Below are 27,888 nucleotides of genomic sequence, written 5' to 3' on the forward strand. Positions count from 1 at the left end.
GGGGGCGGGCGGCGGGACCTACTTTCCTCTGGAAATGGCCGCGCCGGGGAGCACCGAACGCCCCGCGCCCCGAGGCCCGTCGGCGTAGGGCGGCCGCGGGGGTGAGCACCGGGCGGGGGGCGCGGGGGTGCGAACGGCCCCGTCGGGGGGCCCGCGCGGGCGGGACGGGCCCCGGCGGCTCCGGAAGGAGCGGCCCCGCGGTCGTGCGGGCTCGGGCCGCGCCGCCTCCGCCGTGCCGCCGCTCCCGGTAAGGCCTGACCGGGGCCGGGCCCAGAGCGCGGCTCCTACGCCTTTGTGTCCGGTACCGGTGGGGCTCGGGCGGCTGCAGCGCAAGTACGGCCGGGCCCGTCGCTCGGGGCCCGGTGCCGGTGCCAGCGTAGGCCGCGGTGGGCCGGGGATCGGGGCCTGGCCGGCTCGACCCCCCGGTTGCACCGGGGAGCGGGGGAAGCGTGGCCCGGCCGTACCGGGAAGGGTGTGGGGGGGTGTCCCCGCGTGGTCGGGCCTCCCCCCGGCCCCGGAGCCTTTCTCGGGCGGGCCCAAATCCCCCCGGCCCCGGAGCCTTTCCGGGGAGGGCCCGAATACCCCCGGGCCCACCGGGAACCGGCGGGGGGTGCTGGGTGGGTGCTGGGTGGGACACGACGCTCCTGCCCCGCGGCCGGGACCCCACCGGGGGCTCTCTCCACCCGCCCCGCGCCGTCTCGGGTTTTTGGGGGCTTGGCGCGGCACCAGCGCGTCCCCCGCTCCCTGGTGCCCCGGGCTCTGGGTTGGGGCCCCCCCCGTGCCCGCGGGTCCCCTCCCGGTCTCCCGCCCGTACCCCGTGTGTGGCTCGTGGTCAGGGTTGGGGTCCCCTTCAGTGCCCCGCGGTGCCAGAGCCCTCTCGGGTTTTTGGGGTGCGCGTGAAGCAGCGGTGGGAGGGGGCGGCTGCAGATCAGGATATGCCCCCCCCCCCCCCCAGATTTGTGCGTTGAGTTTTGGGGTGAGTCTTCCCACCGGGACTCCCTGTGCTGTGTAGGATTCGTGCTGGGCCTGGGGAAATTGTGGCACAGGCAGGTGCTGGTGGTGGGAACCCCGTTTTCTGCTGCACCCCCAAATCCTCCCCAAAGATCCCCCAGGTGTGGGGCACTGGGTGTGCTCCCGGGGGGGTCCTGAGGGCTCCTCGGGGGTCCTGGTGACTCCGTGGGGTGTGATAGAGCCGGGGTCACCAACCCCCCACTTCTCCCACGGTTTAATCGAGGTCACCTGGGGGCTTGGTTGCCCCAGATGTGTTTGGGTGTCACTGCCTGGACTTGGGGGGGACCTGGGGGGCAGAGGGTGATGGGTGAGGCCAGGGGGTGTCCTGGACCTCCAGGGAGGAGGGACCCACCCCCTGCTCCTGGGGGACATTCCCAGTCTGAGAGCCCACAAACTTCCCTTGGGGAGAGTGACGGGAAGAGGCTGCCCTGTCCCTTAGAGGGTAGAGGGTCATGGGGGGCTGCAGGGGCACCAGGGAAGGTATCATCACCCCTGGTGCTGACCGATGTCCCCCCTGCAGCTGTGGCCCCCCAGGGACGCCAGAGGCAGGATGGATGAACAGAAGGCGCCCAGCGAGGAGAAGGACGCGGCCGCACCAGGTGAGCCAGGGCAGGACTTTGGGGGCCTGTCCCTGTTTCCCCTGTGGTGGTGACACCCCCTCTCCCCACAGCCGATGGGGCTGTGGCCTCGGAGGAGATGGGCAGCGCTGAGGGGGACCCCCTGAAACCCCCCGAAGGAGCCTCTGCGGGGCCAGAGCCGGAGAGCACGGACACGGAGGGACCTCCTGAGGCTGGCAGGTGAGGGTGGGAGGGCTTGGGGCTGGCGTGGAGCTATTGGGGGGGTCCTAAATACCGCTGACACCCCTCGTTGCCCTCTCCCAGCCCGTTGGGCCGCCGCTGCGCCCTCTGCAACTGTGGGGACTGGAGCCTACACGGGCAGCGGGAGCTGCAGCGCTTCGAGCCAGTGCCCGACTGGCCGGAACGGCTGGTGGGCCACGAGCCCCCGGATGGGCCTGGCCAGCCTCCTCCAGGGCCCAGCCAGCTCCCCCCAGAGCCAGAGCTGGCGGGCGACGGTCTGGCTCAGATTGGCTTCTCCGAGGGGGTGACCCCAGTGCAGCTCTTCGAGCCGACAGGTGAGTGCAGTTACAGCATGGGGGTCCCCATCCTGCCACCTGGGTGTCCCCAAGCTGTCCCTGACACCCCCTCCCCACAGGGCACTGCTGGGTGCACCACTGGTGTGCGGCCTGGGCGGCTGGTACTGGGCTGGAGGTGGCCGGCGTGGCCAGAGCTGTTTTCTCAGGGATCTCACAGGTGAGCAGACCCTGAGGGGTCCCGGGGGATGGTGGGGGCTCGGTTTGGCCCCCTGCAGCAGCGCTGACCCCCCCGGACTCCTCCACCCTCAGAAATGTGAACGCTGCGGGCGGGCGGGGGCCACCATCCCGTGCCGGGCAGCCGCCGGCTGCTCCCGCCTCTACCACTTCCCCTGTGCCGCCGCCAGCGGCTGCTTCCAGTCCATGAAGACCCTGCGGCTGCTCTGCCCTGAGCACGTGGCTGAGGCCGTGGACACGGGTGCGTGGGGCTGGGGACATCACCCCTGGGTGCTGGGACCCTCCTGCCCCAGCCAGGGGTCCCAGTGGGGTAGAACCCCCTGAGTAGGCAGCCCTGACCCCCTTCTCTCCCGGCTGGCAGAGGATGCGCGGTGCTCGGTGTGCAAAGGGCCGGGCGACCTGCGGGACCTGGTGTTCTGCACCAGCTGCGGGCAGCACTTCCACGGGGCCTGCCTGGACATCTCCCTGACGCCCCGCAAGCGCTCGGGCTGGCAGTGCCCCGAGTGCAAAGTGTGCCAAACCTGCAGGTGAGCCCCCAGCCCCGTGGTGGGGAGGGGAATACACGCCCAAGGAGGGGTCCCAGCCCTCACTCACTCGCCCCTGCACTCCACAGGCAGCCCAGCCGGGACTCTGCGATGCTGGTGTGCGAGGCGTGTGACAAGGGCTACCACCCCTTCTGCATGGAGCCGGCCATCCAGGGCCTCCCCACCAGCTCCTGGAGGTGCAAGGTATGTCCTGCTCTCGCTCAGGGGCACAGGGTGCCTGCCCCCCACTGCACCCCCTGACACATCTCTGCCTCCCCCCAGAACTGCTGGGTCTGCTCGGACTGTGGCCAGCACCCCGCGGGGCTCGGCTCCAGCTGCCAGTGGTCCCCGGGGTCTGCGGTGTGCGGGGACTGCCAGCAGCGCCGTGCCACAGCCGATGCCCCCACGGCGGCAGAACACCCAGCACAGCCCGACCCGCCCGCCCAGACGTGAGTGGGGATGGGGGTGCTGGTTTGGAGGGGGGAATCAGGCCCTTTGTGGCTCAGGGGATGTGTCCCACAGCCCTGGGGAAGGGGTGGCCTGAGCCCTGCCCCCTCACCCAGGCTCCCCCATCCCAGGTCGGAGTCCCCTGTCCCCAGCGAGCCGACGGATGCACCCATGCCCCCGCCTGAGCTGGAGCCTGTGGGGGGTGATGAGGAGACGCAACCCCTCCTGGACCCCAGCGAGACGCCCCCAGACCCCAAAGAGGCACCCCCAGACCCCAACGAGGCTCCCCCAAGCAATGCTGAGTCTCCTCCTGGCGAGCTGGCCTCTGTGGAGGTGCCCCCCAGTGAGGAAGCCCCCGAAGAACTGCCCTCTGATGAGCTGCCCCTCGATCAGCCGCCCCCCAACACGCAGCCTTCTGACATTCAGCCTCCTGATGTGCAGCCCCCTGAGGAGCCCCTTCCTCTCGTGCTGCCCCCCGAGGAGCCTCCTTCTGAGGAGCTGCCCCTCGAGAGACCATCCCTTGCTGAGCTGCCCCCTGACAGAACTCCCCCTGAGGAGGTGCCCTCCAGTGAAACACCCCCCAATGAGCTGCCCCTTGACGTCCCTCCCCTTGCTGAGCTGCCCCCTGAGAAACCAGCGTTCAAGAAGTCGCCCCCCCATGAGCTGCCCCCTGAAGTCCTGCCCATCGACAAATCACCCCCTGACGAGCTGCCCCCCAATGAGTCGCCCCCCAAACCTCCCCTCGACGAGCTGCCCCTCGATGAACCGCCCCTCCATGAGCTGCCCCTCGAAGAGCTGCCCCCTGATGAGCCACCCCTTGAAGAGCTGCCCCCCGACGAGCTGCCCCCCGATGAACCCCCCCCCCGACGAGCTGCTCCCCAAGGAACCTCCTCCCGAAGCGCTGCCCCCCGAGAAGCTGAGCCCTGAGGAGCCCCCCCTTGTTGAGCTGCCCCCTGAAGAGCCGGTCCCCAGTGAGTTGCTCCCCGAGGAGGACCTGAACCCACCAGGTAATCTGGGAGCTTTTCACTGTCCTCTTCCCCTTCCTCTTATCTCTGGTGGGTGTGGGGGTCCCACACCAGGGGCTCCTCCCAACACTGGCTTTGCCTGACCCCCGTATTCCTCCTCTTTTCATGTGTTGGTGCCCTGTTTTGGGGTACACGGGGAGGTGGGAGGGGGTCTTGCCTCTCAATCCCAGGCTGGGTGGCACAGGGAAGTGGAGGGGACCCCCATACCCGCTCACCCCATCCCCATTCCCCAGGTCTCCTCCCCGAGGTGACGGTGGCAGAGGAAGCGCCAGCCCTGGCTCCAGAGGTGCTCCCGGAGGAGGAGATGGAGCTGGAGCCAGAGCCCTCGCTGCCCCCTGAGATGACACCCCCACCCTCAGCTCCCCCAGGTGGGTCTGGGGAAACACCAGGGTTGGGATTGAGGGGGTGGGTGTCTCCAGGGGGGCTGTGATATCACTGTTCCCACCTTTCTACCCCCAGCTCTTCGTGCCATCTCACCTGCACGGACCCCAGCCCCCTCCCCTGATGCCAAGGAGGACGAGGTGCTCGAGCCCCCCGCCCCAGCCCTGCCTGAGCCCCCCGGCAGCCCTGGCACCGCCATGGACACCGACCCCCCTGGCTCCCCGCCGCCACCCCTGGGCTCCCCTGCTGTCACCCTGGCCCCCGCTGAGCCACCTGAGGATGAGGAGATGGAGATGGCCGGTGGCGAGGGGGAGTCCCCAGCCAGCCCCCCTGGAGATGCCCCCCACGGCAGCCCAGCCCCTGAGCTGGGGCCCTTCCCAGGCGTGCCTGAGGAGGAGGAAGAGGAGGAAGAAGAGGCACCGAGGCTGGAGAGGGAGGGCACCAGTGGAAGCTCCCCGCCACTCAGCGAGGAGGATGCGCTGGAGGAAGGCCGGGCTGGGGGGGACCCCGAAGCCAAGGGGTCTCCTTCGGGGTCCCCCCTGCTCCTGGAGCCAGAGGAGCTGGGCCCTGAGACCCCCATGGAGGTGTGCACTACCGGCGAGAAGCTGCTGGGGCACGCGGACGAGGGGTGCCCCGAGCCCCCCGCCCTGCGCCCACGGCCCGACATCCTCAATGAGATCTCCAACCTGAGCCAGGGGGACACGAGCAGCAGCTTCCCCGGCTCGGAGCCACTGCTGGGGTCCCCGGACCCTGAGGGTGGGGGGTCGCTGTCCCCTGAGCTGGGCCCAGCCTCGGCTGATGCCAGCCTGCAGAAGGAGGACGCTGGGTCGCTGCCGCTGGGCGCCGAGACCGATGACTCGCTGCTCTTCGAGCCAGCAGCCAAGGGCGACGCGGACAAGAGCCGGCGCCGCAGCTCCCCGGGGCGCTCCCGCGTCAAGCAGGTATGGAGGCACCCCGCTCACCACAATTTTGGGGGGACCCCTAACCCTGAGTACCCCACTGGGGTTACATCCGCTCCCTGGGCAGCCCTTGCAGCAAGTAGGCGAGGGCTGAGCGTGTGGCGGGGTGAGATGGGGCAGTGCCCCTCTGCTGCCCTGGCGTGGGGGTCCCACTGGGCCCTCCGGTGCTGTAACTCCCCTCTCCCCTTGGCCACAGGGTCGCAGCAGCAGCTTCCCTGGGCGGAGACGCCCCCGAGGGGGGTCCCACGGGGGCCGAGGCCGGGGCCGTGCACGCCTGAAGTCGACCACCTCGTCTGTTGACACCTTAGCAGTAAGGCTGGGCTGGGGCAGAGGTGGGGTCCAGGGGGTCCTTGAGCTGTGAGGCTGAGCGTCTCCCCCATCCCCTTCCCCACCATCCATCCCTTGGAAAGGCTTGGGAATAGTTAGGATGGGGTGGATGGAGGTCTCACAGGAGGTGAAACTGCCTGGGCCTTTGCTGAGTCTGGGGGCTTCACCCCACAAGCATAGGGCAGGTACAGAGCTTCCCCCTGGGGAGGGGTTCTGCTGGCCCTGTGTATTCCTGGTGCCCCCCAGCCTGCACAGAGGGGGTGTCCTCAGTGCTGAGCCTCCCGCTCTGTCCCCAGCTCGCTGATGTGGAGAGCTCGCCCAGCAAGGAGGAGGACGAGGACGATGACGACACAATGCAGAACACGGTCGTCCTCTTCTCCAACACTGACAAGTTTGTGCTCATGCAGGTAACCAGGGTGTGGCAGGATGGACAGATGGACAGGGTGGGACAGACTCTCTCTCTCTCCCGCCGGCTGCTGTCTCCTCACTCATAACCTCTCCCCCCTCCCAGGACATGTGCGTGGTGTGCGGCAGCTTCGGGCGTGGGGCCGAGGGGCACCTCCTCGCCTGCTCCCAGTGCTCCCAGTGCTACCACCCCTACTGCGTCAACAGCAAGGTGAGGAGGGGGCCCAGGACCCCTGGCCCCACAGGACTGTGCTGTGCCCCCCAGGGACTGTCCACGTCCCGTGGGATGCACACGAGGTCATGCCTGGCACGTCCGTGTGTTGAGTTGTGCTCTGGCGCGTCCCACATCCGTGCCGAGCCCTGGCGTGTCCCCCACAGCCACACCGAGCCTGGGGACCCCCGTGGCCATGCCCAGGGCTCACGTGGCTGCCCTGCCGTGTCCCCAGATCACCAAGGTGATGCTGCTGAAGGGCTGGCGCTGCGTGGAGTGCATCGTGTGTGAGGTGTGCGGCAAAGCCTCCGACCCCTCGCGCCTGCTGCTCTGCGACGACTGCGACATCAGCTACCACACGTACTGCCTGGACCCCCCGCTGCAGACCGTGCCCAAGGGCGGCTGGAAGTGCAAGTGGTGCGTGGGGGACACAAAGGGAGCCACGGGGGGAGCTGGGCGCTGGCGCTGACCCCTTGGACTCCCCCTGTGCAGGTGCGTGTGCTGTGTGCAGTGCGGGGCCGCGTCCCCCGGCTTCCACTGCGAGTGGCAGAACAACTACACCCACTGCGCGCCCTGTGCCAGCCTCGTCGTCTGCCCCTTCTGCCGCGAGAAGTACGTGGAGGACGACCTGCTCATCCAGTGCCGGCACTGCGATCGGTGAGCACCGTGCCCTGGCCTTGGGGAGGGGGGTCACATTTGGGGTCCTCCGGGGGAGGCCGTGGTGTGTGACAGGCCTCCGCTGCTGTCTGCAGGTGGCTGCACGCGGCGTGCGACAGCCTCTTCACCGAGGAGGAGGTGGAGCAGGCTGCGGATGAAGGCTTCGACTGCAGCGCCTGCCAGCCCTATGTGGTCAAACCCGGTGAGCTCATGGGGCAGAGGGAGCTCCGGGGGACTTGGGGGGGCATTTGGGTGGCATGGGGACTTACCTTCCCCTCTGTTTTCCTGTCATAGTGCCCGCACCTTCTGCAGAGATGGTCAAAGCCAAGGATCCCGGTACGTGCGGTGCCCTGCCGGGGCCGTGGGGTTCCCGGTGCTGTGCCCTCTTCTGGCCGTGCACCCAGTTCTGGCGTTTGTCCCCAATGCCGGTGTTTGTCCCCTCAGAGCCCCAGTATTTCCGCTTCGAGGGCGTGTGGCTGACGGAGACAGGGATGGCCGTGCTGCGCAACCTGACCCTGTCGCCCCTGCACAAGCGGCGGCAGCGCAAGGGCCGCCCAGGCGCCCTCAACGGGGATGGGGGGCTGGAGGGGGGTGACCCCCTGGGCCCTGAGGACAAGAAGGACGGTGACCTGGACACGGATGAGCTGCTCAAAGCCGAGGGTGGGTGTTGCCAGCGGGAGAGCTGGGGGCGTGCAGTGTGGAGGTGCCAGGGGACCCCACTCATGTGCACCCCTCTGGCAGTGGGTGTGGAGCACATGGAGTGTGAGATCAAGCTCGAGGCTCCGGCCAGCCCCGACCGCGACGTTGGAGCTGACGGGGACTCGGGGAAGGGGCTGGAGGACCCTGAGGAGTGCAAGAAGAGGAAGCGTAAACCGTACCGGCCCGGTGAGTGTCCCACAGGCCCTGAACCCTTCCGGGCTCTTCTGTAACCCACCCCTCCAGGCCCCACTGTGATCCCCCCTCCTTCTCTGCCCCCCAGGCATCGGCGGGTTCATGGTGCGGCAGCGCAAGTCCCACACGCGGCTCAAGAAGGTCTCGGCGGTGCTGCCGGACGTGGGGCGTGAGGGGCTGAGCACCGAAGGACACCCTGAGGATGGTAGGGCCCAGTGGCTCCCCTTCCATCATTTTCCCCTTCTCTGCTTTCCTCCCTTCCCTCCTTTTCCTCCTTTCCCCCCCTCCCTCTTTTCCCTTTCCCTCTTTTTTTCTTTCCCCTTTCCAGCACCATTCTTTCTCTTTTCAACCCCTTCCCATTTCCGCTTCCTCTCTCATCTCCAGGGATGTGGAGGGGCCCTCAGGTTGCACTCCACAACGCTGTGCCAGTGGCACAGGAACAGCCCTGGACCCTTTCTGGGGGGGGCGAGTGTTCATTCCTGGGGGGGCCGTTGCAGGGGCTCCGGGTGATGTCCCAGCCGAGGCCGGCCTGGATCCAGGCTCAGGAGAGGGGGACGAGAAGAAAAAGCGCCGGGGACGGAAGAAGAGCAAGCTGGAGGACATGTTCCCCCCATACCTGCAGGTAGGATGGATGGAGGGGCTGGAGATGGATGGGGGGGATGGATGGAGGGCACCCCCCAATGCTGACGGAACCCTCCCGTTCCAGGAGGCGTTTTTTGGGAAGGCACTGATGGACCTGAGCCGGAAGGCGCTGCTGGCAGCGGGCGGAGTGGGGGACGGGGCCGCCCGCCCCTCCCTGGGCCAGGGTGCCCCAAGGCCCAAGGGGGACCCCAACCTGGCTGGGGCACTTCTGGGGGGCACCCCGGACAGGAGGGAGACCCCCACCCATCCCCGAGGTGAGTGTGGCCAGGAGTGGGTCTGCAACCCAAACCATGGCTGCCGTCCAGGAGAGGGGTTAGTGGGGGGTCGTTGTGGGTTCCGGGGGTTTATGGGGGTTCCTAGTGTGGTTGGAGGTCCCTGGAGTTGGTTGGGGATCCCTGGGGTTGTTGAGGATGGTTGGGGATTGTTCCTGGGGTTGTTCCACAACAGCCGGGGTCCCCGGGTTTGTTGGAAGTTGTCGCGGTCGCCAGGATGGCTGAGGATGGCTAGGGGGTTGTTGGGCATCCCTGAGCTTGTTGGAGAATGCTGAGAACTCTTGGGGGCTGCCATTGAGGAGTGTAGGAGGATGCTGGGGGTCAGGGAGTGACCCCGGGCGGGTTGTGGGGTCCTGGCCCTCCTCACTGAATCCTGGGGTGCCCTGCAGGGGACGACAGCACCGATGGCAGCGCTGCCGCTCCGGATGACGATGGCAAGGACGACGCAAAGGCCGAGGACCTGGGTGAGCCCCGGGACCCCCACGGGACCCCTCGATGGCCGAGTCCTCCACGGGGCGTATGGCGCCCGCAACCATCGAGACGGAACTCTATGGTTGAGGGGGCCCCTCTAGGCAGGGCTGACCTCTATGGTTCCCTTCCCATGATGCCGGTGACCATAGAGTGGCGCCTCGAGCGCCCCCACGTGGCGCGGCGTCGCTGGAGGACCGAGGCACTCCCGTCCCTTGTTGGGTGATGGGGGCTGCCCCTGGGGGGCCCCAGGAGTCTGAGGGCACTTCCTGATTCCTCCTCGCAGGGGCTGATGAGCCGAAGGATTCTCCAGACCCTGGGGACACTGAAAAACCAGCCACCCCTGGCGAGGGAGCGCTGAGCTCCGACCTTGACAAGATCCCCACGGAAGGTGAGACCATCCTGTACCCCCTCGTCCGCTGAAGCCATAGCGGTCCCAGGACCGTGACCCCGAGCTTTCTCCATTTCCCATCAGTGTGGCATTTGCACGCTGTGGTGGCTCAGCTCCTGCTTTTGCCCCTGCAGAGCTGCCCAAGATGGAGAGCAAAGACGTGCAGCAGCTCTTCAAGGACGTGCTGGGCTCGGCGGAACGTGGGGAGCAGCCCCTCAACTGCGTGGCCGCGGGGATGGAGGCCGGGCAGGACCCCAGCCGGGCACAGCGGCCGTTCCTGCAAGGAGACCTCCAGCTCTCGGGGCAGGGTGGGTGGAACTGGCAGAGCCCCTGTCACCCAGGAGGTCCCTGGAGGGTGTGATGAAGGGCAGGACTCATGGCCAGGCCCAGGAAAGCCAAACTCATGGGGTTGACATGCTTGGAGAGCAGTGGTGCCTGTGGTACCCGAGAGCCCAGGCTCCTGGGTATTCCCTGTTGCTCGGGGGTGAACATGAGAAGCATTTTGGGGGTTGTGCTATCTGGGGGTTTTTTGGGCCCCCAGGGCGGGTGCAGATTTGTGCCCCAGCTTTGCCTTCCCTCCAACCCACTTCCTTTCCCTCACAGGGAGCGTTTCCCTGGGCTCGCTGTCTGGATCTGTCTCCTTGGACTCCTACTCGGGGGTCTGCCAGTCCCCATTCCTCGATAACAGGTACTTAAAGAGTCCCCTCCTTGGAGGAGCTGAACTGCGGGGTGTCGTGGCACCCACTCTTCCCTCACACCCTGATGATCTGTGACACTCCTCTCCACTCAGGGAACGGAGTGGCTTCTTCAGCCCAGATCACTGCGAGCCTGAGAGCCCCTGGGCCAGCAGCTCGGCCGCCACCACCCCCTCGACCCCCACGACGCCCACGACGGAGGGCGAGGGTGACGGGCTGTCCTACAACCAGCGCAGTTTGCAGCGCTGGGAGAAGGACGAGGAGCTGGGCGAGCTCTCCACCATCTCCCCCGTCCTCTACGCCAACATGAACTTCCCCAACCTCAAGCAGGATTATCCAGGTAGGGCTCTGGGGGGGCTGCAGCCACCCCAGTGGGGTGAGGGGTGGGGCTGTGGGTGGAGCGTGACTCCCCTGGTCCCTTTCTGGAGGGGAGATCCTGGCTGTTGTGGCACTGAAGTGTTCTCTGAAGTGGGCAGGGGGTCTCAGCTCCATCTCCCAGGCACAGGGCTGTGTCTCACGTGAAGGGGGGGACAGTGACTCACCAAGGATGTGGGTGGGCTCGTCAGGTCTGGGCTAATGTCGCTTTTCTCCCATTCATCTGCTCATACTGGACTCCCAGACTGGTCGAGCCGCTGCAAGCAGATTATGAAGCTCTGGAGGAAAGTCCCTGCCACGGACAAAGCCCCGTATTTGGTGAGTGCTGGGAGGTCAGCGGAGTGGGGGGCTGGGGCGCCGGGGGCTGCAAGTCAGCTGGCTTCGTGTCTTTGTTAGCAAAAGGCCAAAGATAACCGGGCGGCTCATCGCATCAACAAGGTGCAGAAGGTACGTGAGGCGCGGGGAGGTGCCCGGCGGCCCCGGCCCAGCCCTGGGGGACACGGTGTACCCACCTCCAGCCCGTCCCCTCCCCACCGGGAGGGCAGGAGGGCTCCCCCAGCCCTGATGGCCCGGCTCTCTCTGCAGCAGGCCGAGAGCCAGATCAACAAGCAGACCAAAGGGGAGGGACTGCGCAAGCCTGAGAGGCCCTCGCTGCACCTGCGGATCCCGGTGCCGCCAGGGGCACAGCCCGTCTACATCAGCAGCCCCCCCGCCACCGGCGAGGGCTTCCTGAAGCCCCCAGCGGGTGCCGGAGGGGGACCGGAGTCTCCCAGCGAGCTCTTCCTCAAGCTCCCGCCCCAGTCCCCCGCCCAAGTGCCTTCGCACGATCCCTACGGCGCGGCCCCCACCTACTCGCTGGAGCCGCGCTTCCCCTCGCCCCTGGGCCAGAGCCCCACATCGGGCGCTGCCTTCCAGCCCTTCCCTGGCCAGCCCCAGCCCCTCACAGCCCCCCGCGCTCCCCCCGACTTCCACCCCACGCCGCCTGGCACCCCCCGGCACCAACCCGGCACCCCCGACCCCTTCCTGAAGCCTCGGTGCCCCTCCTTGGACAACCTCTCGGTGCCAGGTAGTCCTGGGGCGCGGCCCCCTGAGGCCCTGCTCTCTCCCCTGCCTTTTGGGGAGCAGAAGAAGGGTCTGGAGGTGAAGAAGGAGGATGGGGGAAGCCTGGGGGTCTGCTCGCCCGGCTACGCTTCTGCCATGGGCTACGGGGACTCCCCGGGTGGCCCCCACCTCTCGGCTGCGGAGCTGAAGGCGGCCGACGTCTTCAAAGCCCCCATGACCCCACGGGTCTCTCAGGTAGAGCCGCAGAGCCCGGGGCTGGGGCACCGGCCCCCCGACCCCCATCCCCTGGCCCCCTCGCCCCCTGGCCACCCCGATCTCTACCGTCAGTCGCCCTACCTGGACCCCTACTCGCAGCCCCCGCTGACCCCCCGGCTGCAGCCCCCCGAGGCCTGCTGCTCCCTCCCGCCCCGCTCCCTGCCCTCCGAACCCTTCACCCGCATCCCCGCCAGCCCTCAGTCCCAATCCAGCTCCCAGTCCCCTCTGACCCCCCGCCCGCTCTCCAACGAAGCCTTTTGCCAGTCCCCCGTCACCCCTCGCTTCCAATCCCCAGATCCCTACTCCCAGCCGCCCTCCCGGCCACAGTCCCGGGATCCCTTCACCCCGCTGCACAAACCCCCCCGTCCGCAGATGCCGGAGCCGGGGTTCAAATCAGTGGGGGCGGCTGGCGGAGGTTTTGGAGGCACCCCGGCAGGCGACCCCCACGCCAAGGCACCGGCCGGGCCACAGCCACCCTTCACCCGCTCGCCCGGCGCCAGCGTGTTCCCGGGGAGCCAGCCCCCCATACGCTTCACCTTCCCCCCGGCCGTCTCGGAGCCGCTCAAGGGCTCCCCATCCCACCAGCCCCACGGGATCAACAGCCATTACGGCTCTGGGAAGCCCCAGAGCTCGGCCTACGCCTCGTCCCCCAGCTTCCACCAGGCCAGCAGCCCGCTGGGCCCTGGCACTGCCGCCCCTGACTCCTACAGCCTCTCGCCCCTGCGGCCCCCGTCGGTGCTGCCGCCGCAGCCCCCGGCCCCCCCGCAGCAGCAGGACCCTTCTGGAGCCTTCCTGCCCCGCGCTGCGCTGGGACTGACGGCCGACAAGAGGGAGGAGGTGGCCACGGGGCTCTCGGCAACCCCAAACCGGGACCTGGCGGAGCTGCCTGGTGGCCAGGACGGGGCTCTTGGCACCATGAGCCAGTCGGAGCTGGAGAAGCAGCGGCAGGTGAGGTCTCTCTGGGGATCTGGCTGTATCCATCCGGGTTTGGGAGAGAATGAAAGGGAAAAACTGGGACTCTGGAGGCATCGACAGCCACTCCACGTGTGGTTTGCGTTGCTCCTGTTGCCACTCTGGGCTCTAACAGTCGATTTTTCTCAGCGCCAGCGGCTCCGGGAGCTGCTCATCCGCCAGCAGATCCAGCGGAACAGCCTTCGGCAGGAGAAGGAGAGCGCGGCCGCTGCCGCCTCCTCCTCGCCAGCTGGCTGGGCCCCGGAGGCCAGCGGGCAGAGCTTCGAGCTGAGCCGGGGCATGGCCCCGTACCAACCGGCACAGGTGGGAGAGCTGAGGCACGGTGTGCATGGGTGGGGGTGCTGCTGATGGAGGGGTGACTCTCTTTTTTCCTTCCTTCTCCCAGGACAAGGGTCTGCTCGGGACTCTGGCCACGGCAGCTGGCACTGGGAAGCTGCCCGGCTCCGTCATGGTGCAGGCGGCGTTTGCGCAGGACGAGCGGCTCTCCCGGCCCCCGCCGGCGGCCACGCCAGCCATGCTGGACATCAGCGGGCGGTGGGTGCCCCGTGACTGGGCGATGGGCTCAGCATGCACGGGTGGGAGCCAGCAGGGATCACCCCGGGAGCATGTGTACCCCCAGCTTTTGGGGAGCACTCGGGAGGGAGGGGGTGGCTGTGGGTTTTTGGGTGCTTGGCACGGTCTGAGGGGGATGGGACGTGGTGCGTCGGGGCTGTACCGAGCTGGTGCCAACACCGCGGTGTCTTCCAGGGCGGCGGTGGGGCCCCCCCAGGCCTTCTACCCCCGTGGGGTCTTCCCGTCGCCGTCCCCGCAGCAGCAGCAGCAGCAGCACCTCTGGCAGCAGCAGCAGCAGCAACAGGCGGCCGTGGCGGCCCTGCGGCTCCCTGTCACCTCCCGCTTCGCCCCCCCGGCCACTGGGACCCCCATGGGCAGCCTGGGCACCCGCCTGCCCACCCCTGCCGAGGCCGTGCCCCCCTCACCAGCTGCCCTGGGTGCTCCCTTCATCGAGCTGCGACACAACATGCAGAAGGGACCTGGAGGGGTCGTGGGGTCTCCCTTTGCCCCCCAGGCACCCCGGCCTCGCTTCTTCCTGCCCGGGGAGGAAGGCACCCCCCAGGCCCTCTGCACCCCCGTCATGCCCATGCAGGCGCTGCCATCCCAGAAGGTTCCGGCACCGCTGCCGCCCGCGTCTCCGCAGGGAGCCGAGATGGGCAACAGCCACCAGCAGCAGCCTCACGCCAAGGCGGCCCCGCCGCTGCCGGCCCCCACCCTGGAGCTGCAGCACGTCCCCCCGCGCCCGCTGTCCTCTGGTGCTGCCCTCCGCCCTGAGGGTCCCAAGGACGGCCCCGCTCCGGACCCTGCGCCGGCCCCAGGGAAGAGCCACCTGAGCCTGGAGGGGGGGCGGCTGCCCTGCGAGGTGCCCGTGGAGCCTGATTTGGACGACGACTTTGGCTCCCACAAGGACTTGGAAGATGATGATGATTTGGCCAACCTTAGCCTGGATCCAGATGTGGCCAAAGGGGACGATGACTTGGACAACTTGGACAGCCTGGAGACAGCAGACCCCCACCTTGATGACCTGCTAAATGGTGATGAGTTCGACCTGCTGGCCTACACTGACCCCGAGCTGGACACAGGTGACAAGAAGGACATCTTCAACGAGCACCTGCGCCTGGTCGAGTCGGCCAACGAGAAGGCTGAGCGCGAGGCCCAGCTCAAGACGGAACCGCCAGCGCCCGCCTTGAAGCTCCCCGACCCTGCGGACAGCAAAGATGTGACCCCATCTGCGGAGGATCAGGAGGTGCCCAAGGAGAGACTGGTGTCTGGGATGGGCTTGGGACTCTCTGCCTGCCCCACGGGCACTGTGCTGGCCCCCGACCAGGCTTTCAAGGCTCAGGGTGTGGAGGCCAAGGCCGGCTCACTGCCCACTGACATCAAACCCAAGCTGGAGGACGGCTGCCTGAAGACCTCGCCCTGCCAGTTCACCGCCACCGGCCCTGAGCGCCTCCCGGTGCCGGTCAAGTCAGAAGCACTGCAGGGCACGGATAAAATCTCTGCCTCCCTGGGGCTGAGTGTCAAACCTGGCCAGACCCTTCTGAGCTCCAGCACCGGCCCCGCTCGCCTCGGCCTGGCTCAGTTCTCCAACAGTGGCCACACTGGCGTCCCCGTGCTGGAGAAGGACGCCTACACCGGCCCTGGCCGTGGGTTGGCAACTGCCCAGCTGGGTGGCCAGAGCAACCCCTTGCTGGAGAAGTTCGAGCTGGACAGTGGAGCCTTGGGGCTGGGCAGTGCCCGGCACTCGCCGGCGGATGACTTGGACAAGATGGAGAGCTCGTTGGTGGCCAGCGAGCTGCCGCTGCTCATCGAGGACCTCCTGGAGCATGAGAAGAAGGAGCTGCAGAAGAAGCAGCAGATGTCGGCCCACCTGCCCCGTGGCACCCCCCACCTCCCAGCCCCGGGACACCCCATGCTGCACACAGGGGCGTCCGGGCAGCCTCCCGAGGGGCAACCACCCCGCCTGGGCACCCCACAGACACCCCTCCCGCTGGGGCTGGTGGCCCGGCCACCGCTGCTGCCGCCGCAGGCCCCCCGGCTCAATGCACCCCAGCAGGGCCCAGCTCTGGCCCCCCACATGGGCATGGGCTCTGGGCAGTCGCATGTGCTGTCATCCCCCCATGGGGTGCAGGTGGCCCTGGGGCAGCCGCAGCAGAGCCAGCAGCAGGTGCTGGTGCAGAAGCCGATGGCCGGGGTGCAGCCCCCTGCCCTGGGCTTGAAGCCCCCCCAGCTCGTCATGCAGCAGCAGCTGGCCAACAGCTTCTTCCCGGACACAGGTAGGGGCTGCGGATGATTGTTCTGGGGAGCACGGGGCCCTTTCGGGTGGGGGACGTAGGGCTGAACATGCTGTGGTCTCTCTCCCAGCAGACCTGGACAAGTTTGCGGCTGAGGACATCATGGACCCCATTGCCAAGGCCAAGATGGTGGCACTGAAGGGCATCAAGAAGGTGATGGCTCAGGGCAGCATCGGGGTGGCTCCAGGCATGAACAGGTAACAGGAATGGGGGATGTAGGGGGCACAGGGTGGGGCAGGCAGGTTGCCTTGGCTCTGGCTCACACCCCATCTCTGTGTGTGTCCCCCAAAGGCAACAGGTTTCCCTGCTGGCCCAGCGGCTCTCAGGGGGCCCGGCTGTCTCCGAAATGCAGAACCACTTACTGGCGGGGAGCGGGCAGGTGAGTGGGGTGTCCAGAGGGGCTACAGGGGTCTCTTGGAGCTGCCAGAACTGCTCCGGCCAATGGTTTTGTGGCTCTCTGAGGGGGTGGGGACTGTGGGGAGAGGACAGAAGTCCACAGCGTGTGTCCCCAACGCTGCCCTTTTCTGCCAGGAGCGGAGCGGCACAGACCCCACCCAGGCTCGCCCCAACCCACCCACGTTTGCACAGGGCGTCATCAGTGAGTACTGACACAGCAGGGATGGGGTTCACCCTGCCCCTGGGGGCCAGGGTCCCCATTGATCCGGGGTCCTTGCTCACCCGGGGTCCCCGCTGATCCGAGGTCTCTGCTGACCTGGGGTCTCTGCTTACCTGGGGTCCCCACTGACCCATGCCCTCTCCCCGTCCCACAGACGAGGCCGACCAGCGGCAGTACGAGGAGTGGCTGTTCCACACGCAGCAGCTGCTGCAGATGCAGCTGAAGGTGCTGGAGGAGCAGATCGGGGCGCATCGCAAGTCCCGCAAGGCTCTGTGTGCCAAGCAGCGCACGGCCAAGAAAGCCGGGCGGGAGTTCCCCGAGGCCGATGCTGAGAAGCTGAAGCTGGTGACAGAGCAGCAGAGCAAGATCCAGAAGCAGCTGGACCAGGTAGGACCCTGCATGTGGGTGGGCACCTCGTCCCTGGTGCAAACGTGATGTCCCCAGTGCTAATGCACCGCTCTTCCCAAGTTTAACACTGTGCCATCCTCGGTGCAAATGTGATGTCCTCAGTGTAAACGTGCCATTCCTGGCACTGGTGCCATGTCATTCCTGGTTCTACCACCCTGCTGTCCCCAGCACTAATGCTGTGCCAGTCCTGGTGTGATGCCTCACGGTCCCTGGCAGTAAAGCTGTGCCATTCCCAGTGCTGAGGCTGGGCCATTTCTGGCGCTGCTATCTGCCATTCCCAGTGCTGATGCCCCACTGTCCTGGGTACTACGCTGTGCCATTCCTGGTACTGATGCCCCACTGTCCTCGCTACTAATGCTGTGCCGTGCCCGGTGCTGATGCCCCACTGTCCTGGGTACTACGCTGTTCCATTCCCAGTGCTGATGCTCCAGTGTCCTGGGTACTAACACTGTGCCACTCCCAGTGCTGATGCCTCACTGTCCCCAGTGCTAAGGCTGTGTTGTCCCCTCTGTCCCTGGCACTAAAACCGTGGCATTCCTGGCACTGACACCCCACCGTCCCCATCAGGTGCGGAAGCAGCAGAAGGAACACACCAACCTCATGGCTGAGTACCGCAACAAGCAGCAGCAGCAGCACCAGCACCAGGCCTCGGCCGTGATGGCCCTGAGCCCCTCGCAGAGCCCCCGCCTCATGTCCAAGCTCCCAGGGCAGCTCCTCTCAGCCCACGGCGTGCAGCAGCCCGGGGGGGCCGTGGTGGGAGCGCAGGGCCTGGGGCAGCAGCCAGGGCAGCCCGGGGGGCTGCGCCTGCCCCAGGGCGGTGTGTCCATGGCCGTGCAGCAGGGCCTGTCCTTCATGGGGCAGCAGCCCGTGGGGAACGCCCCAGGACCCGGCTCTTCTGGCGCCTTCTTCAGTGGGAACCCCGCGCTGCGTGGGCTGGCCGCCGACAGCCGCCTGATGCAGGAGCGGCAGCTCCAGAGGATGCAGCTGGCACAGAAACTGCAGCAGCAGAACATGCTGGGACAGGTGTCACTGCAGCAGCAGCCAGGTGTGATGGGACAGACGTCGCTGCAGCAGCCGGGTGTGATGGGACAGGTGTCGCTGCAGCAGCCGGGTGTGATGGGACAGGCAGCCATGCAGCAACAGGGCGTGATGGGACAAACGTCAATGCAGCAGCCGGGTGTGATAGGACAGGCAGCCATGCAGCAATCAGGTGTGATGGGACAGGCATCCATGCAGCAATCAGGTGTGATGGGACAGACGTCACTTCAGCAATCAGGTGTCATGGCACAAGCGTCGATGCAGCAACAGGGCGTGATGGGTCAAACCTCCATGCAGCAGCCAGGTGTGATGGGACAGGCGTCCATGCAGCAGCCAGGTGTGATGGCGCAGGCGTCCATGCAGCAGCCAGGTGTGATGGGACAGACGTCGATGCAGCAACAGGGTGTGATGGGTCAGGCGTCCATGCAACAGCCGGGTGTGATAGGACAGAGCTCGATGCAGCCACAGAGCATCATGGCCCAGACGTCCATGCAGCAGCCAGGTGTGATGGGACAAGCTTCAATGCAACAGGCAGGTGTGCTGGCCCAGACATCGCTGCAGCAGCCAGGCATGATGGGCCAGGCATCCATGCAGCAGCCAGGTGTGCTGGGCCAGGCCCCAATGCAGCCCACAGCCGTGCCCGGGCAGCCTGGCCTGCTGGGGCAGCAGCAGCAGCAGTCCCCAGCCCCACAGCCCGGCACGGGGGCTCAGCCCATGGTGCCAAAGCAGCCGGGGCTGCTGGGCAGCCAGCAGAGCCTCCTGGTGCAGCAGCTCTCGCCCCAGCAGCAGCCAGGTGTGCTGGGCCACGCGCCAGGGCTGCAGCACCAGCCCGTGATGGGCCACCCCCCACCCCAGCGCCAGGTCGTCCTGGCCCCCCACCAGCAGCGGGTGCTGGGCTCACCCCAGCTGACGCCGCAGACTCCGGGGATGCTGAGCCACCGGCTCGTGCTATCCCAGCAGCTGGGGCAGTCTCGGGCAATGCTGGCCCCACAGCAGCAGCAGCAGCAGAACTCAGCGGCTGCCCAGCCAGGTCTCCTGGGGCTGGGCCAGGGGCAGCCCTCGATCCAGCACTTTCCGCAGCACGGGGCGGGGGGCCAGGCCCCCTCTGTGCTGCACCTGAGTCAGGGAATGCAGTCGGCCCCGGCGGTCCTGGCTGCCAAGGACCAGCCCACGGGGATGGACGGCAGCGCCCTGCACGCTGAGGGCGGCGAGAGCGGGGGGCAGTTGCATGGGGAGCAGCAGGGAGCCCTCAACCCGCCAGGGCTGGGGGGCCCGGAGTCCCTGGCCCCCAAGCACCAGGCTGAGCTGGGGCAGAGCCAGCAGCTCCTCTTGACCTCCCCACAGCCAGGTGCCCTGCGGGCCGCCCCCGGGCAGCCAGGCGCCCTACTCGCCCCGCCACTGCAGAGCCCTGGGGCTGTCCACCCCGAGCTGTCCCAGCAGCATGGGGATACGGCGGGGGTGGCAGAGCAACCGCTGGGCTGTGGGACAGGCCCGGCACAGACCATGGTGCCGGCACCGCGGCCCCCAGAGCAGCCGGGCAAGGGGCTGGCAGGGGCCCTGCCAGGGCAGCCGCAGCCCCCGCGGCTCCAGAGCCCCGTTCAGCACAAAGTAGGGTCAGCGGCAGCGGGCACAGCCACTCTCCCCCCGGGTCTCCTGGGGCAGGTGCCGGGGCCGGTGATGGGCCAGATCCGGGCGCAGCTCCAGGGTGTCCTGGCCAAGAACCCGCAGCTGCGGCATCTGACGCCGCAGCAGCAGCAGCAGCTCCAGGCCCTCCTGGTGCAGCGGCACCAGCAGAGCCTGCTGCAGCAGAACCAGGCGCTACGGACCCCTGGCCCCTTCCCCGGGCAGGCCCCGGACTACAGCTTGCCTGCCACCCGCCAGCCCCCTCGTCCCATGGGGTCCCTTTTCCAGCCCCGGCCAGGTGCCCCAGCAGAGACACAGAGCAGCTCTGCCACTGAGCCGGGGCGGGCGCTGCCAGGGCAACCCCCCCAGCAGCCCCTGGCTGAGCTGGTTCAGGCAGCCCTGGCTGCCCGTGGCCCCCAGCCTAGCCTCATCCGCCTCCCCACACCACCAGCCCCCTCGCCCCTGGGCTGTGCCCCCCAGCACCTGGCCAGCCCCGAGCAGAGCCCCCAAGAGCCAAAGAAGACGTCACCGGGAATCCCAGCCTTGGCCCCCAGCCCTGCGGCACCCACGGAGCCAGGGCTGACTCCCACGCCCAGCGGTGCCCTCCCTGAGCCAGCACACGGCCCCTGGGACCCCGAGGCGCCAGGGGTGGACCCAGCCAACCCTGGTGAGACCCACATCAATGGGGCTATGCCAGAGGGGGCCTCTGCAGCAGGCGAAGCCCCCCAGGTGTTGGTGAAGCAGGAGCCGAAGGAAGAGGCAGCGGCAGTGGCACAGTGTGAGCTGGATGGAGACGAGACAGCGAAACCAGAGGCCAACGGGGACCCTGGGGACAGCCAAGCCAACAGCCTGCTGGCCTCGGGTGGGCGCTCTGAGGCCGGGCACCTGCTGCTGCAGAAGCTACTGCGGGCCAAGAATGTGCAGCTCTCAGCGCAGAGCCCGGGCGAGCTCAATGGGCACATGGAGAACCGGAGCACCGGGACAGAGCCACGGCCGCAGTCCCTGCTGCTGGGCCGGGAGGTGAGCAGGACAGGCTGGGCTGGGGTGAGGGGGTGGGGTGATGGGTGAAGGGCTGCCCTGGCACGGCTCACGCCCCCTTCTCCCTCCCCAGGACCCCTCCATTGCCAGGAAGCCAGCACCCACCAAGCCTAAGCGGGTGCAGAAAGGCAACGAGCGGATTCCAGCGTCCCGCAAGAAGCTGCGGAAGGATGAGGGGCTGCGTCCTGGGGAGGCACTCATGAAGCAGCTGAAGCAGGTATGGTTGTGGGCCAGGGCGTGGCGAGGGGCTGCCTTTGCCCCTGTCCCTCCCTCACCGCTCTGTCCCCAGGAGCTGTCGCTGCTGCCACTGACGGAGCCGACCATCATGGCCAACTTCAGCCTCTTCGCGCCCTTCGGCAGCAGCCCCATCAATGGGAAGAGCCAGCTGCGGGGCGCCTTCGGCAGCGCTGTGCTCGACAGCGTCCCCGACTACTACTCCCAGCTGCTCACCAAGGTGAGAGGGGGGTTGTTCCCTGGTGTCCCCCTTATCCGGGGGTCCTGGACCATCCTGCTGTTCTCACCCCGCCGTCTCCCCCTAGAACAACCTCAGCAACCCACCCACGCCACCCTCCTCGCTGCCCCCCACACCCCCTCCCTCCGTGCAGCAGAAGATGGTGAACGGTGTCACGGCCCCTGAAGAGCTGGGGGAGCAGCCCAAGGATGCCGACCCAGCCCGCGAGCCCCACGGCCAGAAAGGTGAGCCTGGCTGGCACGGGGGTGGCACAGAGTCCCTGCCATCGCTTGTCACCCCCTGCCATGACACCCATCCCTTGTGTGCAGATGCACCGGCCGTGGAGGTGAAGAGCCTGGACCTGCTGGCAGCACTGCCCACCCCTCCGCACAACCAGACCGAGGACGTCAGGTGAGACCCCCCAGGGTGGTGACCCCCCACAAGTGACACCAGCCCTCCATGGGTGACACCAGCCGCTGACATGTCCGTCCCCACAGGATGGAGAGTGACGATGAGAGTGACTCCCCCGACAGCATCGTCCCTGCTTCATCCCCTGAGAGCGTCCTGGGCGAGGAGCTGCTCCGATTCCCACTTCTCAGTGAGGCCAAGCCAGAGCTGGAGGAGCGTGTGCTGTCCCCCATCATCCCCATCATCCCCCGGGCCAGTATCCCAGGTGGGATGGGCTGGAGGGATGTGTGGAGCAGGGCGGGAGTGGTCTGTGGTCCATGTGGACTGGGCAGGAGGGGGTCTGGAGCATGGGTGTCAGGTAGGATGGGATATGGATGGGGTAGGAGGGGCTTCCCCATCTAGGAGGGGATTGAGGGAGTCAGGGGAAGGGTCCTTGGGAAGTGTGGGATGTGAGGGAAAGCGATCTGCAGGGTGGAGGATTCCCAGCAGGGATCTGGGGCAGTTGGGTGGGCTCATGGGTGGCAGCTGGTGAGGCTGGGTTTGCACAGTTCTGACCCTGGCTCTGACCCCCCTCTCCCCACACCAGTGTTCCCCGACACAAAACCCTATGAGGTCACTGAGCCCTTTGGGGCTCCCCCAGGGAAGGTGGGGGCAGCAGGCCCAGGAGCCCCGTGGGAGAAGGGCAAGAGCAGCGAGGTCTCTGTGATGCTGACGGTGTCTGCAGCTGCTGCCAAGGTGAGCGAGGGCATGGGGGGATTCAAGACCCTCGGGGTCCCAGCAGTGACCCAACACAGTGGCACCTGCAGCACCCTGGACCCATCCTGCCCTTCTCTCACCTAGAACCTCAATGGGGTGATGGTGGCCATGGCCGAGCTGCTGAGCATGAAGATCCCCAGCTCCTATGAGGTGCTGTTCCCTGACGGTCCCGTGCGAGCAGCCGTGGTTGAGGCCAAGAAGGTGGAGACCGATATGGCCGGTGAGTGTTCACCTTGTCCCCATGGGCCCCCCATGTCCCTAGGCTGGGACCCCCACGACAGGCTGTCCATCCCTCTCCCAGGAATGCTCGGAGGGAAGGAGAAGGCTCTGGCTGGGAAGGTGCCGGACAGCAGCTCCGAGTGGCTGAAGCAGTTTGACGCGGTGCTGCCGGGGTACAGCCTCAAGGGCGAGCTGGACCTCCTGACGCTGCTCAGACAGGTCAGTGGCATGCAGGGGTCCCCCGGGGCTGGGAGCCTGGGGGGAGGGTATTGGGGTACCCATAGGGCTGTGGCTGTGTGGGGGTACAGGAGTAGGGGCTTTTTGGTGGAGGTGTGTGGTGGTCTCTGTAGGTCACTGCGTGGTTGCAGGGACTTTTTTAGGGGGCCAGGTATCCCCATGGGCGGTGCTGAGTCTCCCAGGGAGGAGTCCAGGAGGTCTTTGCAGGGTCGGGGGCATATGGGGTGCTGAGGTGTCCTTGCAGGGCCCCTGCAAGGCCAAGGACCCCTCCCTGCAATGCACAGGGAGGTTGGGGGTCCCCATCCCTGCAATGCTCTGACCTGTTCCCCCCTCCCTGTGCCACAGGAGAGCCCTGCTCCTGAGAAGACCCTTCACCACTGCTACGTCAACAACGTCTCCAACCTGGATGTGCGGCAGCTCTCTGTCCTGCCCCAGGAGCCCTCGCCCCCGCTGTCCCCCTCTGTTCCCTCCCCATCCAGCCCCGCTGAGCCCACCAGGGTCCCCAACCCCGAGGCACCCCACGAGGCAGCCCCAGCCCCGTTGTCACCACTGCCACTGGCCCCCTCGCCAGCCCTCCAGGAGGAAGGGGCCGCAGCCGCCCACTCGCCGCCCCGTTTCAAGCCACGCTCGCGGCCTCCGGAGGACGGGGATGAGGCGAGGCCGCGGCTGAAGAAGTGGAAGGGAGTGCGCTGGAAACGGCTGCGCTTCCTCGTCACCATCCAGAAAGGGGGGGCCAAGCGCGACGGCGACAAAGAGATTGCGGAGTTCATCGACAAGCTGGGCACCACGCTGCGCCCCGAAAAGGTGCCGCAGGACCTGCGCAAGTGCTGCTTCTGCCACGAGGAGGGCGACGGGGCCACGGACGGGCCGGCCCGCCTGCTCAACCTTGACCTCGACCTCTGGGTCCACCTGAACTGTGCCCTGTGGTCCACGGAGGTGTATGAGACGCAGGGAGGGGCCCTGATCAACGTGGAGGTGGCCCTGCACCGCGGGCTGCTCACCAAGTGCTCCCTATGCCAGAAAACCGGTGCCACCAACAGCTGCAACCGCATCCGCTGCCCCTGCGTGTACCACTTTGCCTGCGCCATCCGCGCCAAGTGCATGTTCTTCAAGGACAAGACCATGCTGTGCCCCCTGCACAAGCTGAAGGGGCCCTGCGAGCAGGAGCTCAGCAGCTTCACCGTGTTCCGCCGCGTCTACATCGAGCGGGACGAGGTGAAGCAGATCGCCAGCATCATCCAGCGTGGGGAGCGGCTCCACATGTTCCGCGTGGGTGGGTTGGTCTTCCACGCCATCGGGCAGCTGCTGCCACACCAGATGGCCGATTTCCACAGCGTCACGGCCCTCTACCCCGTGGGCTACGAGGCCACGCGCATCTACTGGAGCCTGCGGACCAACAACCGCCGCTGCTGCTACCGCTGCACCATCTGCGAGAACAACGGGCGCCCCGAGTTCGTCGTGCAGGTCATCGAGCAGGGCTTGGAGGATCTTGTCTTCTCTGACTCCTCGCCACAAGGTAAGGAGTTGGGAGATGACAGCGTCCGGCCTTTGTCCCAGTGGCTGAGCCACACCAGAACACACCAGAGGGTGAGGCGGTGGAAGGTGGCTTGAGGTCCCCACTGGGTCCCCATCTCAGTGGCACTCAGTGCTGTGCTCTGGTGACAAGGCGGTGATTGGTCACTTGGACTCGATCATCTTGGAGGACTTTTCCAGGCTCATTAATTCTGTGGTTCTCCCTTCCCTTGGCAGCTGTCTGGAACCGGATCATCGAGCCAGTGGCGATGATGAGGAAGGAGGCCGACATGCTGCGACTCTTCCCTGAGTACCTGAAGGGCGAGGAGCTCTTCGGCCTCACGGTGCACGCGGTGCTGCGCATCGCTGAGTCGGTGGGTCCTGGGATGGGTGGGGGTGTCTCCCCCATACTGGGGGTCCACCCTGCTGGGGAAGGGCCCAGTGGCTGTGCTGGTGCTGCGTCTTGACCCCCGGTCCTTCCGTGTCCCCCTCTGCAGCTGCCGGGCGTCGAGAGCTGCCAGAACTACCTGTTCCGCTACGGGCGCCATCCCCTGATGGAGCTGCCACTGATGATCAATCCCACCGGCTGCGCCCGCTCTGAGCCCAAGATCCTTACCCACTACAAGCGGTAAGTGGGGCTGGAATTCACGGGGAGAGTTGGGATCCACCAGGAGAGCTGGGATCCCTGGAGATCCTTCAGCTCTAACTCCTCTCGTTCCCCCCTGGAAGGCCCCACACCCTGAACAGCACAAGCATGTCCAAGGCCTACCAGAGCACGTTCACGGGCGAGACCAACACGCCCTACAGCAAGCAGTTCGTGCACTCCAAGTCCTCCCAGTACCGGCGCCTGAAGACGGAGTGGAAGAACAACGTGTACCTGGCGCGGTCCCGCATCCAGGGGCTGGGGCTCTACGCGGCCAAGGACATCGAGAAGCACACGATGGTCATCGAGTACATCGGCACCATCATCCGCAACGAGGTGGCCAACCGACGGGAGAAGATCTATGAGGAGCAGGTGGGGCTCTGGTGGGATGCTGGGGGCCGTGTGGGCACTTGGGCAAGATGTGGAGGGACTTGGGTGGCGTGTTGAGGGTTCTGCTGGAACATGGAGGGACTTTGAGAAGGACATGGGGGAGTCAGATGGGATGTTGGGGACTCGGGTGGGATGTGGGTGGACTTGGGTGGGATGTTGGAGGCTCTGGCAGGACATGGGGGGGACTCAGGCGCGATGTGGAGGGACTTGGGAGGGGTGTTAAGGGTTCTGGTGGGACATGGAGGGTCTCATATGGGATTTGAGGGTCTCCAGTGGGATGTGGGGTGGTGGACGTTGACTCAGGTGGGATATGGGGACCTCAGTGCACTCCTCAACCCCCTCTCCTCCGTGGCAGAACCGCGGCATTTACATGTTCCGCATCAACAACGAGCACGTCATTGACGCCACGCTGACGGGGGGCCCGGCCAGGTGAGCACGGGGGACTTCAGGGTGGTGGGATGCCCCCAGAGGGAGCCATGACATCCATCTGTCCTATCCCTGGGTTGGTGCTGACCCCCCTCATCCCCCAGGTACATCAACCACTCGTGTGCCCCGAACTGTGTGGCCGAAGTCGTGACCTTCGACAAGGAGGACAAGATCATCATCATCTCCAGCCGGCGCATCCCCAAGGGGGAGGAGGTCAGTGAGGGACTGAAGGGGTGCTGAGGGGGTCCTGGGAGGCTGAGGGGGGCCAAGGGAGGGTGGCTGGGGGTGGTAGGGCTGAGCTCTGTGCTTTGGGTGACTCCCCGCTCCTTCCCAGCTCACCTATGACTACCAGTTCGACTTCGAGGACGATCAGCACAAGATCCCCTGCCACTGTGGAGCTTGGAACTGCAGGAAGTGGATGAACTAACTGGGAAAAAGGGGCTGGGGGCTGCCACCCCCGCCTCAGAGACCTCGCCGAGCCCCCCAGGGCTGCAGGAGGTGCCGGGGGCAGCCGGGCACTGAGGGAGAGCGGCGGCTGCAGCGCTGCCGGCCCTGCCCGAGCGGGACGGACGGACAGATGAACTGGCAACTCAGGGTTTTCTTTGCTTCGTCCTGCGAGGAAAAAAGGAGTGGGGGGTGCTCAGAAACACCCCCTTCACCACCCCCCGCCTGCCTCCCTCGCGGGGGAGCCACGGGGGAGCAGCACCGGGCCCAGCGCAGCCGGAGCGATTGTGCGGAGCCGGTCTGGATATAACGATTATTTTATTTTATTTTATTTTATTTTTTGGTTTCTTTTTTTTTTTTTTTTTGGTTGGTTTCGTTTTTTTGTTTTGGTTTTTTTTGTTTTGGTTTTTTTTTTTTTTTTTTTTAGAAACTAATAATATTTGCTCGCTAATTACCAAGGTAACACAGACTCCTTGAGCTCGACAATCCGGGCTCTGCCCCGCCGGCGTGGCGGCCAGAGCTCGCTCGGTTCCTTTGATCTCTTTTTGTTTGTGCGTGTGGACGAGACCCCGGAGCGGCGGCGGGATGCAGCCAAGACCCCGACAGACACAAGGAGCTTCTGCACCCAAACCTACCTCATTTTAAGTGTTAGATTTGTTTCTTTTATTTGTTGTTGTTTTTAAATGTGAGCCCCCTCCATCCCAACCCGGCCCCCTCTCCCTCCTGGGGTGCGGGGGGTCTTTCCCTCTCCCTCGGGCTCCAGAGGATGCGGCTTCCCCCTGTCCCCCTCCTCAGATGTGGCTGCAGGAGCCTTGAAGGGGGGACACGGGGACACCCCCTCCTTGTCCTCCCCCTTCAGGAGGTCCCAGCCGTGTGACGTGCCAAGGTGTGAGGTGGGGAGGGGGACGGCGGGGGGGTGTCAGACCCACTCCCCCAGCTCTGGTGGGGGGCTGGAGGTGCTGGGTGAGGACCCCTCCTCCTCACACGTGGCCCCCACGGCTGGGGAGGGGCCGGGTGGAGCCCCCTCCCCCCTCTCCCCCCCACTTGCCCTCGGCCCTCCCAGCTGGGGCAGCACTGGGGGGGGAAGGTTATTTATCTATTTATACCTTATATTGTATATACTAGACGGGGCTGGGGGGGGGGCTCTTTGTGCTCTGCTGGGCTGAGATTTGGGGTGCAGGGGCAACGGGGGGGGGAGGTTTTCAACCCAATCTCCGAGGTGTGTGTGTGGGGGGAGGGGGGTCTCTGCAACCTCCTGCCAGGCAGGGGCGACCTCGGAGAGCGAAGCAGCGAGTGGGCATTACACCCCCGGCCCCCCCCCCTGCCCCCCCACACCCGCGCCGGCTGCGGCCCCACCGGGGTCCCCTCCTGTCCCCATCCCCCCCCTCCCACACCCCCAACTCCGGGGGGGGACCCCGGGGGGCGCCGGGATCTCTTAACGCACAAACACGGCGCGGGGGAGGGACCCTCCTGCTCCTGGAGGAGGGGAGATTGGGGAGGGGGGGGGGGGTCTGGCGGGGGTGGTGCCCCCTCCCC

General features: G+C 66.7%; 1 protein-coding gene across 1 annotated transcript; it reads left to right on the forward strand.

Annotated features, from left to right (window-relative positions):
* Positions 1-27,018, forward strand: KMT2D (lysine methyltransferase 2D). The gene is given in 56 exon segments (XM_032093985.1): positions 1-101; positions 1,532-1,610; positions 1,682-1,808; positions 1,893-2,143; positions 2,224-2,321; positions 2,414-2,579; positions 2,700-2,865; positions 2,952-3,066; positions 3,145-3,311; positions 3,441-4,182; positions 4,184-4,316; positions 4,568-4,702; positions 4,794-5,656; positions 5,871-5,984; positions 6,298-6,408; positions 6,513-6,617; positions 6,853-7,034; positions 7,110-7,274; positions 7,370-7,476; positions 7,569-7,610; positions 7,719-7,934; positions 8,016-8,159; positions 8,254-8,370; positions 8,663-8,787; positions 8,872-9,061; positions 9,469-9,543; positions 9,834-9,938; positions 10,073-10,246; positions 10,542-10,626; positions 10,729-10,973; positions 11,253-11,326; positions 11,405-11,455; positions 11,594-13,273; positions 13,427-13,600; positions 13,683-13,831; positions 14,045-16,125; positions 16,217-16,340; positions 16,435-16,522; positions 16,675-16,741; positions 16,914-17,146; positions 17,735-20,848; positions 20,940-21,083; positions 21,156-21,320; positions 21,406-21,562; positions 21,647-21,728; positions 21,815-21,990; positions 22,312-22,460; positions 22,566-22,701; positions 22,783-22,919; positions 23,283-24,453; positions 24,687-24,823; positions 24,947-25,077; positions 25,179-25,464; positions 25,838-25,911; positions 26,013-26,121; positions 26,243-27,018. Coding segments are annotated over 55 exon segments (16,296 nt in total). The 5' UTR covers positions 1-101; positions 1,532-1,561; the 3' UTR covers positions 26,336-27,018.
* Positions 27,019-27,888: the final 870 nt, after the last annotated feature.

Source organism: Corvus moneduloides, chromosome 30 (genome assembly GCF_009650955.1).
Source record: "Corvus moneduloides isolate bCorMon1 chromosome 30, bCorMon1.pri, whole genome shotgun sequence".
NCBI classification, from domain to species: domain Eukaryota; kingdom Metazoa; phylum Chordata; class Aves; order Passeriformes; family Corvidae; genus Corvus; species Corvus moneduloides.